This window comes from Sarcophilus harrisii, chromosome 1 (assembly GCF_902635505.1).
Source record: "Sarcophilus harrisii chromosome 1, mSarHar1.11, whole genome shotgun sequence".
Classification (NCBI taxonomy): domain Eukaryota; kingdom Metazoa; phylum Chordata; class Mammalia; order Dasyuromorphia; family Dasyuridae; genus Sarcophilus; species Sarcophilus harrisii.
The window spans coordinates 344,519,243-344,531,071 of NC_045426.1; the positions used below are offsets into that span (position 1 = coordinate 344,519,243).

General features: G+C 39.8%; 1 protein-coding gene across 2 annotated transcripts in view; it reads right to left on the minus strand.

Annotated features, from left to right (window-relative positions):
- CLCN7 (chloride voltage-gated channel 7) overlaps positions 1-10,556 on the minus strand; it is a 56,878-nt gene extending 46,322 nt beyond the window's left edge. Inside the window, exon 1 of one of the 2 annotated variants that reach the window (XM_031945773.1) lies at positions 10,274-10,556. In XM_031945773.1, coding sequence (XP_031801633.1) covers positions 10,274-10,432 — 159 coding nt within the window. In that variant the 5' untranslated portion in view covers positions 10,433-10,556. The remainder of the gene's footprint in view (positions 1-10,273) is intronic. The other variant, XM_031945774.1, reaches the window with a different exon arrangement.
- Positions 10,557-11,829: the final 1,273 nt, after the last annotated feature.

Genomic DNA, 11,829 nt, shown 5'->3' on the forward strand with positions numbered 1-11,829 from the left:
CTAAGTAGGCACTTCCCATTTGCCTGTTCTCAGAGATACAAAGACCACACAAATCTAAATCACTAAACTATATTGCTGCTTGCTATCTCAGCAGGTCATTTTGAAATATTTTCTTCAGCCAGTTCTTATGAGGATGTAAGCAAACACTATAGATATGGGACAGAAAGTACATGTACTTTCAAATTTATAAAACCAAGTTTTCTGACACAACACTGAGGTCTGGAAACCCCTAAAGCAATAGCAAACCTATACCAACAGAACAGTTTGGATTGCCAAACTAGGAAGACACAGCTCAAACACAAATAGATTCAGCTGAGCCACATAAAAAAGAATGTGACTGTGTGAATGGAAGTAGAGAAAAAATTTTCCATTTTCCAGACACTCACATAAGGGGAAGACAGCATGATGAAGTAATAAGTATGCTGGATATGGAGTTCAGGGATCTAGATTCAAGTTCTGACTTTCATATGTGACTTTGGAAAAGTCATTTCTTTTCTCTAGGCCTTATTTTCCTCAAATGTAAAATGAAAGGGTTGGAATATCCACTGAAAATATCCAAATGAAGTATTTAAGCACTTTCTATGTTCAAAGCACTAAGCACTAAGGATATAAACTAGGGAAAATTTTACACAGTAAAAGCAATTATATAAAGACAACCAACTATAAAAGACAAAGTAATTCTTATAAGTATAATAACTCACAATTCCAGAGGACTCATGGTGAAAAATGCTGCCCACTTCCAGATAATTGAAAGAAATATAATCCAAATTAAAACACCTTTTTTCTTTCTTTTTCACGGTTTTTTTTTTGGGGGGAGGGATAAGAGGGTGGGTAAGGAGGCATGAATAATGCAGACATTTGTTTTATATGACTTTATATTTGTAATGAATTTTTAATTTTTTGCTTTTTCAATAGGTGGAGATGAGAGTTGGAGGAAGAAGAGAAACTGGAATTAAAATAAATACCTTGGTTCTTAAGGTATAGCAGCAAAACAGATGTTAATGTATCTTCTTTAATGTTATTTTCAATGCTAAAATCATTAGCTGATGTTGAATCATCTGAAGACCCAAGGACTTTGACAGCAGAAACCTTCTTTTCTGGGCCATCAATACTTGAGCAGCTATCAAGGGATTGCTTCTCAGGATGATGGCTGAGAGTCCTGGGCTACAAATACTGTTATTCTTAAGGTTCTTGGATTCAGAGCCCTAGGCTGTCTTTATTAGAGTCTGAGGGGAGATAGTAATCAAGATGGTAGTGGTTGTTTGACTTTACCTGGCACATGTTGCCTCTTTTTCTCACCTGAAGGTGCCTTGCTGCTTTACCTAGTGTCAAGATATCAGGAGAAACCCTGAGCTAAGGTCCAGCAAGCACATTGTCTGTGCCCTAAGCCTGGCATAATAACAATCTTTTGAGCTCATCCTCTGGATGATCTCACCCTTTGACAAAATGTTTTGCTTCGACCAACAACAGATATGTTCTGAGTTTATGATTTTCATATTAATTGATAACTCGATTTGTTGGAGCTTCCTTATTCTTCAGGACATCCTGACCTGAGAGTAAAGAGCTATAGCTAACATACTACAGCAAAAAGTGATTAATCACATCTCCTAACAATGAACAATCTCTCTGCTTGTAACTGCTAAGTGAACCAAAGCAGATGCTACCTTCCTGTTACCATCACACTAACTCTGGTTCTTTACCCACTGAATGATTACAAGGCTCCAATAACCAAGTTATTTGATTTCTGACTCACCTGACGCTGGCTTGCTTTGTTTGGCCACCCACAGATTAGGGACCAGTCTAGTCCAGAATACATTTAAAATTCCTTTGCCATTAGACCAGCCACAGATACCGGCTGTATCATATGTGGCAGTTAGTTGGCTATTGGTGAGGATGGATGTCCCTTCTCCACCGGGTTTGTTTTCCCAGGTGGCGATTGTGGGATAGGCTGGAAACAGAAGATACTACCATTCCCAGGGCTCCTGTGCCCAGAGGCCTGTAGGTGACAGATCAGCAGTTGTTGCTGGTGGGAATGAGGAAGGCTGGTTCCTTTTCCACAATGATTTGTCCCCTCAGTAACTGTTGTAGGGGATGAGCTAGAAGCAGGACTATTTAGAAAATATTGTTGTTCTCAGGCTCTTAGAATCAAGAGTCCTGAGCTGTCTGAAAAAAGATGATGGTCAAAGTCATGGTGTTTAAATTTTCTGGCACTTGCTGCCTTTCTCAGGGTGTCCTATTGCTTCTGAGATCGTTTCTAAAGTCCTTGATAGGTCTAAATTAATGCTTCTGTGGATGCAAGAGTCCATCTATCCTAGTTATATGTTAACGCTAACCAATAGGTAAAAGAGCGTTAGTGATATCACAGAAATCCCCAAATCATGTGAAACAAGTCCTTTCTAAGAAAACAAGTATAAATTATTTAGCCACTTCTAAAAACTGGGTTTAAATTTAATGCCAACATTAACATCGGAAAAGTCCGTATTAACTCTGGTCTTGGGGATTTTGTATAATAAATTTCAGTCTGACAGTCTTCTGCTACTTATATTTCCAAAACTGAAATTAGAAATGAGCAATAGAACAGTAAGATGAACAACAGAGGAAAATATATATATTCAAAGGTCAGAACCACATTGCAACAATGATACTCTACCCCAAATTTTGTATCAAATAACGTGCATTCAAGCCTCAAACCCAATACTTACTAGCTAAATCAACCTAGGCAACTCACTTCCCCCTCAATCAGCTTAAGCCACCTCAACTGAAAAATGTGGCAATAGTGTTATTTCTTGAATTAACTAACAGAGGTTAGTCAGGGCCAAATCAAGTAAAATGGAATGAAAAAGGAAAATGAAAATGAAAATTAACACCAAGTAAAAATGAACATTTCTAAAAAGGAAGTAAAACAGAAATAGAAAGTTACACATGAAATTGCATCTACCTATCATGTTTAACTTGGTTTTTTTTTTTCTTTTTTTCTTTTAAATAGATGATAAAATACTACTAATAGAAATAATGGCATAATGTCACTTGGGGTTTTCTGGCAAAGAAGGAGCTTTACCAATAAAAGGTGTTCAGCATATCTCTAATGCCGAAGGGGAAAAGACCCAGGAGCACTCAATCTATATGCCCTAATTTGATTTCTTTTAAATGGAAACCTAAAAGGGATATGGTACTGGTTCAGATTTCCCTCAATTCCTTTTCTTCTTCAAAGTAACAGAAGAACTGCTTCAAGTTAGTTTATCCATCTCCTTCTGTCTTCATTTTTCCTACTACTCCAAATTATTTATTGCCTCTTTAATTTCTACCCATCCTCCAAGCTATTCTTAAGTTTTTCATCATTCACCAAGACACCCTTAATTCACATCCAGAGTAATCCAGATTTCCTAGGCCTATATGAAGCACACTTGGAGCCTTTTCTAGGCACTGATTTTATCCTATTTTTTAATCAGAGTCCCCAGGTGATTTATGTAGGATTCATAGATGAATATTATATTCATATATGTATTATTCATACACACACACACAAACACATACACACACATACTTAGAACCTAGAGTTCTGGCTTACTCTTTTATATAACATGGTAATTGAATGTATAAATGAATGAATCTCCATGCACTTGTCTCCTATCATGGCAGCAGACAGTTTTTATCTTCCTAAGTTATTTGACTGGAATATATCCCAGAAAGGAGTCATTTCTCGAGGGAGAGATAGGCAGAGATTCGAGACTACTATACTGGAACCTGCCATCCCACATTGCTACAGACAATTAAGAGTCTCTGAAGTATTTCAAAGTACCCCAAAGATTCCTTGAACCATTCCAAAAAGCCAGCTTAAGCTGTTACTCTTTTAGGTCACAGAATAAGACTTAGAGCTAGAAAACTTTCAAGGCTACCTAGTTCGACAACCTCATTTTATAAAGAAACTTAAGCTCTAAGAAATTAAGTCACTTGCTTGAAGGCACAAAGATAAACTCACATTTGAACCTAGATCTTCTGACTCCAAATCCTATCCTCTTTCCACTTCATTTTGGTGCCTCTCTAAAATGGCAATTCTTAAATGTCATATAATACAAGCACCTCTTTTTAGTGATGAGAAAATAAAGGCCTGGAGAAAGAAAAAGATCTGTTCACTTCACAAAGCAAATGGCATAACCAGAATGCAAACTCAAATCTTCATTTCAGCTCTAGAATTCTTTCCACTGCAAGGTGCTGCCTCTCTAAGGTTCATTAAAAACTAGGCTAGGGGCAAGTAGTTAGTGCAGAGGATAAAGCATCAGCCCTGAGACACTTAACATGTCCTAGCTGTGTGATCCCGGGCAAGTCACTTAATCCTAATTGCCTCAGCAAAAAAAAAAAAAAAAAAAAAAAAGGGGGGGGGGGGGGGGGAGAGAAAAGAAAAGTAAAAAAGAAAAAAAAAGAAAAAAATAAGCTAAGCAATTCCAATAGACCTATGATGGAAAGAACTATCCCCATTCAGAAAGAGAATTATGGAGAATGAATGTGGCTCCAAGCATTGTGTTTTCACCATTTTGTTGTTTGTTTGCTTAGGTTTTTTTTTTCCCTTTTGAACTGATTTTTTTTTTTTGGGGGGGGGGGGGGGGGTGTACAGCATGACGAATATGGAAATGTTTAGAAGAATTGCACATGTTTAACCTACATAGGATTGCTTGCTGTCTATAGGAAAGGGAGAAAAACTTGGAACACAAGATTTTGTGAAGGTGAATGTTGAAAACTATCTTGGCATGTATTTGGAAAAATAAAATACTCTTAAAATGTAAAAAAACCCTACCACCATGTTTTTCAGTTCCAACATTTCCTGCATTAGAAAAACAGCACAGATGCCAATCTCCTTCTGACCTTTTTTTTTTTTTAAACACAGAGTGTTTATTTCCCTTGTTTCCTACTTTTGATGCACATGATAGTTAATACTCCCTCTTTCCTTGTGATCTGGCTTCTTCATTTAAAAGGGGGAAGGGACAGCCTGTAAATCATTCTTCCCTTTTATGATTTAATATAAATATAGTACTATTGCCACAAGGTCATACAGGCAATATTCAAAAGACATATCCTGCTCTACCCTCTCAAAGCATACAGCTGGGGACAAAGTCAGAAAAAGGTATCTAGAGTCATTTTTATACAGTTCACATTTTCTCTGCTTTTCTTCTCATTGACTATGCCAAGCATGATAGTCAAAGATACATCCCCCTGCTGTCTTGAGCAACAGGCTTCCCAGAAAATGTACAATGCATAGGCTGATCCTGAAGTTTCCCTCTCTATTGATATACTAATTGCCACAGCTACTAGATTCAGTGAGTAGCTCAGAAATGGTCTGATATTGCAGCACTCCTCCAGTTGAAAGTAGGAACATTTTAGAAATGCAAAAATGAGGTTCATAAGAATAGAAATCAGACTGGACCTGAGATTTCACTGGTATGAGAAAGCATTAGGTAAAAAAAGATCAGCACAATCAGACAATTTGATTAGATGTCAATTCAGCTACCATGTGAAAAAAAAAAAAAAAAAAAACCAACCATGTGCACAGTTTTACCAGAGATCAGGCTCTTTTAAAACCAGCCAATTCTTGCTTTCCCTGTTAAAAGAAAGAGAGAGCAGGAAGCAAATGAAATTCAAAAAGAGATGCAGATTTCACTTCAGCCATGATTTCAACCAGTTCCCATATCAGTTGTTGTAATATGATTTAAATACAAAGTTTCCAATTTAATACTGAATTTTCCCCATCCAGAAAACCAACAGCTAGAGAAAATGCTTAATTCAGAGATTATTTATTTCCTATCAACACAGAAAACAAAGAGTAAACAGAATTTTGGAAAAGACATTACTATAAACTTCAAAGTAAATTATGGTACTAAAAAGCACTCCCATGAAGTCTTTCCTTCTGTTATCATAAATATCTATGACAGGGTTTATGTGATTGAATTTTTAGTTATCTGAGAAAATTATCATGCTTCTAAAACATAAGTAGGATGACTTTTTTTCCCCTTTGGCTCTGGTCTGTAATCAAAGACAGTTTAAAAGCCAAATATAAAGCAGCAGGAGAGATGAGGGCAAAACATGGATAATTACAAGCTAGCATGCCAGGATCCAGCTATCAAAGATTACTAAACTTGTTTAGTTCAAAACCTAGTTAGCCAGATCCAATCAAAAGGATCTGGATTTGACTATATCAAATCAGACAGAGAACCATTCTATAATGTTATTTTAGCACCTCTCCAATCATTTACTACAAATGACTGAAACAAGGACATGTTAAGGAATTCTCAAAACAACGTCTGACAATATTGTCCCTCCCTCCCCCCCCAAACACACACACATATTCCAAAGGAAGAAAACTGAAAATTGTTGATGTAAACACCTTGCATTTCTGTACCTATCCTTTTGAAAATGTGACAGAAAACTGAATTCCATTGGGTCATTTTCTTTTCAAATTTTTATTGATTGCTTATTTTTATAATAATCTTTATTTCCAAATATAGTACCACTCCCCCACACATACACCTTAAAACAAAGACAAACCATAAAGGGGAAAAGAAAGCAATTCAGCAAAACTAAACAAACACATCAACCCAGTCTAACAATATATGGAATGTAACAATATATGGAATTTCTATAATTTCCCCACTTTGTAAAGCAGGAAGGGAAATGACTTTTCTCATCTCCACTATATCATTTCCCTAAAATAAAAAAAAAAACTTAATTTCAACTTAATATCAAACTCTTACTCTCACCTGACATCATTTGAAGGAGGTGGGGGAAGGTGGGAAAACCAAATTCTAGCAATGCCAGTCAAATCAATAAAAAGATAAACATTTATTAAGGATCATTTGCCAGATAATGTGATAAGTGCTTTGAATATAAAGAAAAGCAAATGACAGTCACTACTCTCACAGAGCTCATAATCTGGTGAGGAAGACAACAGGTGTGAAAACAAAATGTGTACAGGATAAATTGAAGACAATCAACAAAGGGAAGATAATAGAACTAAGAGGGATTGTGAAAGACTTCCTATAGAAGGTGGGATTCTAATTAGGACTGAAAGAAGTCAAGAGGGCAGATGAAAAGGGAGCGTATTTGTTTTGTTGAAGGAACAGCAAGGAGGCCTGTTGTCACTACATCAAAAAATATCTATTGAGGTATAAGACTGGAAAGGTAGAGGAGGACAAGGTTATCAAGGACTTTGTCAAACAGTAGTTTATATATGATACTGGAGGTGACTGATTGGAAGTCACTGGAGTTTGAGTTGAGATCATTTGTACTTTAGGAAATCACTTTGTTGGTTAAGTGGAGAATAGAGAGAGGCTTATGATAAGACCAAAAGACCAACCAGCAGACCTTTTCAATAGTCTAAGGGGATGAGGGACTACAGCAAGTTGGTAGCAGCGTCAGAGGAGAAAAGGGGATAATTTTGAGATGTAACAAAAGTAAACTAGGAAGATTTCAACAATACATTGGATATGGAATGAAAGTAAAAACGACACCTATGTTGTAAGTTTAAAGAACTGGAAAGATAGTTCTGCCCTCAAAGTAAAAGAGAAGTTTGACAGAAATGGGGAATGTTTGGGGAAAACAATTACGAGTTTCATTTTGGACATAACTGAGATTAAGATGTCTGCAGGCATGTCTAATAGGCAGATATGTGAGCCTGGAGGGCCACAGCAAAGTTTAGGGTTAGATTAGAGAGTCTTTTGTCAAATAAGATAACTGATTCCATGGGAACTGATCAAGTGAAATGTATAGAGGGAGAAAAAAAGAGCCTATGACAGAGTCCTGTGGGGCTGGGACTGAGAAGCAGATAAGTAGAAGGAAAAGAGGACAGAGTAGTGTCCCAAAAACTTAGAGAGAAGACAGTTGCAAGGAGAAGAAGAGGGTGAAGTGTGAAAGGGTCCAAAGAAGCCAAGAAGGATGAGGACTGAGAAAAGGCCACTGAATTCAGCAATTAAGAAATCACTGGTAAATTTAGAGAGAGCAGTTTCAGCTGAATAATGAAGTCAGAATCCAAACTAAAGAGAATGAAAAAAGTGAAAACACCTATTGTTGGTGGAGGTTAACCACAAAAGGCAGGCATGTTTGTAGGCTGTAAGGAAGCAGCAACAAAGAAAAGAATGAAGAGAGAGAATGAAGGTTAACATGGGTGCAATATGCTGGAGGAAAAAAGATAGAATGGGATCTCATGTAATGTAGGGGGGTTGATCTTGCCAAGAAGGATTACTTAATTTTGTTGAGATAAGGGTTAAGGAGGAGATAGAGGCAAAAGGCATCTGAGTGATTTGAAATAAGAAGAAAGAGAGAAAAGGGAGAGCTTTTTTTCAGTAAAATATGAAATAAGGATATCTGAAAGGGTTGGGGGAGAGGATGGGAAGTATGACAGAAGATTTAAGAGGGATTAAAAGGTTTGGAAAAGCAGCTGTAGTGAAGGGGATAGTAAGTTAATTATTGAAGTATAAAGACTGCTTAGCATCAGTGAGGGCTCAATAAATTTGAAATGGACTCTGGCAGAACTGGCATGATTTTCTCCAATTTCATTTAACAGCACATTTGAGAAAACAAAGGTACTGGATGGTGGAAATGATCCAAGGTTTAGGCCTGGCAAGGCCCAATCTGGGATATAATGAGAAAGCAAGGGATTCAAAGGAAGACAGTGTGGATTTTAAATAATTCACCAAAGGGTCAACATGGAAATAGAGGAGAGTGTAGCCAGTGTAGGGGTGAAGGCTTGGGATAGAACTAAGTCAACATTTCCTCTACTACTCAGCTTTAAGAGTGCCACAATCAACTAGCTAATACTTGTCAGAAGCAGGATCTGAGCCAAAGGCTTTCTAGTCACTATGCAATCTATTATCTACTCCCCCCACCCACACACACACACAAATTGATGAATGTCCATGTAGCAACTGCCCATTCAAAGAAAAGTAACTTTGTTGAAACTCATCTAACAAGATCACTTTAAAGTCATTTTAAATCCCATTTAGTAAATTGTCAAGGAGAGAAATTACATTTCAAGCTAAGCCAACACTCTTTAAAAAAAATTTCGTAACTTTCCTAGCTACAATGTACTTCTCTCCTTTCAATTGTTACACAAATGATATAAAAGCAACCTCCGCAAGCATATTAACACTATCTTCTGCATTGTTATTTGTGGAACTAAAGAAAAAGGGGCACAGAAAAAGAAAATGACTTTCCCAAAATTACACAATTTGTTAAACCAAAACCAAAGTCTCTTGACCTCCAGTTTGTTGTTCTTTTCACCACATCCTAGTTGCCCCTATTCAGGACATTACAACCTAAATCCTTTACACTATCTTCCTTAAAATATTTGGTTAAGAATTATGTCTAGTCTTTTGTTAATTATGTCTAGTCTGGTGCTAGTCCTAGCACCAGAACTGAGATAACAGCAACTTGAATATAGTCAACAAGTATATAATGACTCCTAAGTGTCGGTCAAAAAGCATTTATTAAACACCTACTGTGTGTAGGTGGCAGATAGAAAGACGGGAGATTCAAAGAATGCCTCCCCCCCCCCCAAAAAAAAAAACAAACAAACAAAATTCCAGGCCATGATGAGGTAGACAGATAAAAAAGAGAATTTATCTCAGAAAAAAGCCCTGGGGGAGGGGAGAAAGCGGGAAAGGAGATAGAAAGAAGCTGGGAAAAGTCCTTGGGAAGAAGGGGTCTTTGAGCCGAGTCCTAGAGGATGCCAGAAGGTCCAAGAGACGAGGGAGGGTATTTCTAGGCAGCAGGGAAAGCCACTGCACTGGGAAAGGCGCTGGATGCGCAGCCAGAACACAGGCGCTCTGGAACCAGTTCTGCCACTAACTCGCTGTGTGACCTACAGCACAGCACCAACTCTAAAGGATGACATGAAGCAGTTGGGCTAAGTCCGTGGGAGGCAGCTGTGGGGAAGTGCCGGGGGCCTGGGTGAAACCCCGGTTCCGTTCCTTGCCCCAGTCGCTGGTTAGCTACAGGCGACAAATCCGCCTCCGGGGCCCCCCCTTCCGAATGGGCAAATATGACACTCTCTCTCGGGCACCCTCCTCCTCTAGGGGTTTAAAGCAGGAAACTTGGTTCCGCTCTGGGGAGGAGACTCTGAAGGCGGGGAGGGGGTGCTGGGGGCAGCCCTCCCGCTCACCCTCAGGCCCCGGCCCGATACGAGGGAGGAAGGCGTGAGGACTAAGAGATCAGAGAGGCGGATCTGGGTCCTGGTCGCCCCCACGCTGCCCGGGGGTCACCAGAGCGGCCCGAGGGGCGCCCTCACCTGCTGAGCCGCCGCCGCCGCCGGCCCGGCCCCGTTCAGCAGCGGCGCGCTCTCCCCGTGCGGCTCCGTGAGCGGCTGAGGCGGCCTCCGAGGCACCGTCGCCTCCGCCTCCTCGTGGTCGCGCCCCGACCACGACACCTTCTTGGAGACGTTGGCCATGCCTGGGCTGAAAGCGGAGGCCGAGGAAGCCGGGAAGAGAGGGACCTTCTCCAGCAGCTGTTTGTTCACATGACCCAGCAGAGTTAAAGCATCCCGTGACCGCGCTACGGTGGCCGGCGTGAAAATGAACAGCAAGCAGCAGTAGCGCAGAGCCTTCTGGGAATTGTAGTTCAAACACAGGCACGCTTTTTCTTTCCTTCTTGCTCCGCCCTCACATGTCTGAGGAACCCCAGAACGCTCTTTGAGGAGTGAAATCTCACGATTAAGTTATCGGGTTATTCACAACAAATAAAATATGGAACTCCTAGGAAGTATAAGAATTAGTCAGCATTTTCAGAGTTTTAAAATCTATTTTTAAAAATCTAGATGAACTGGTGCAGTGGATAGAGCAGAAGTCAAAAGGACCTGAGTTCAAATGTGACCTCAGACACTTAACAATTCCTGGCTGTGTGACCCTGGGCAAGTCATTTAACCCCAATTGCCCCGGTGGAAAAAAACACACTATATGTCCTAGTTCAATTCCAAGATTTTCTCTGATTCCAGCTTAAACTGCACCCAGCCCCCACCAAGAGGTGTCCCCAGCTTCTATTATAAAATGAGCCACCTTGGGGCTCAGTCCTAGCAGAGGACCTAACATGCCATGCCAAGGAACCTCTTTCTTTTCCTGGCATAGGCTGCAACCCTCTGCAGGCTGAAATGATATTCCCTTTCAGCGTTGCCCTCTCTTTATCTTTCTCACCTATTTCCCTAACAAGACTTTATACTTTACTTCTCTGCCAGGACCTTGCCACCAAGGAATTCAGTTTTTCTATTCATGCATAGCAAATTACTTCCCCAATACCAATAATAAACATCTTATCAGTCTAGTGTTTTGGGTACATAAATTACTTTACAAAGGACCTCTGTGCCAGTTCCCACAACTCCCTGCCCTGTGCCAAATCCTAGGGGAATCTAGGGGAGCCAGACCTCTTTATTTGGTTCCCTTGAAAGGGGAGGGGAACTGTTCCCTTTAAGATTATCACTCTTAGAGATTTGTGTCCCCTTTGATCAGGATCTCCCAGGCTTTAAGGAGTTAAGACAGAACCCCATTTTTCCCGGATAAGAGGAGCAATACCATTCAGGGACTAATCAACTCCCATAGAAATTCTAAATTCTTATTCAATTGAGGAATCCTGATTTGATCTGCTTGGGCTGTCCCAGCCCCCACTAAGATAACCAATATAACAGCTTCCCTCAACTAAGGTCTTTGCAGATGGCCCTAGGTAGCTTGAGATCTCTGTCACTCTCAGCTGCGAGGATCCTTCTGCCTACTGAGGAAGCATACTCAGTGCAAAACTCCATTTTCCATAGATCTGTCACAATAGAAGTCAGTCTCTTGGTAAACTGGTTTCTATCCA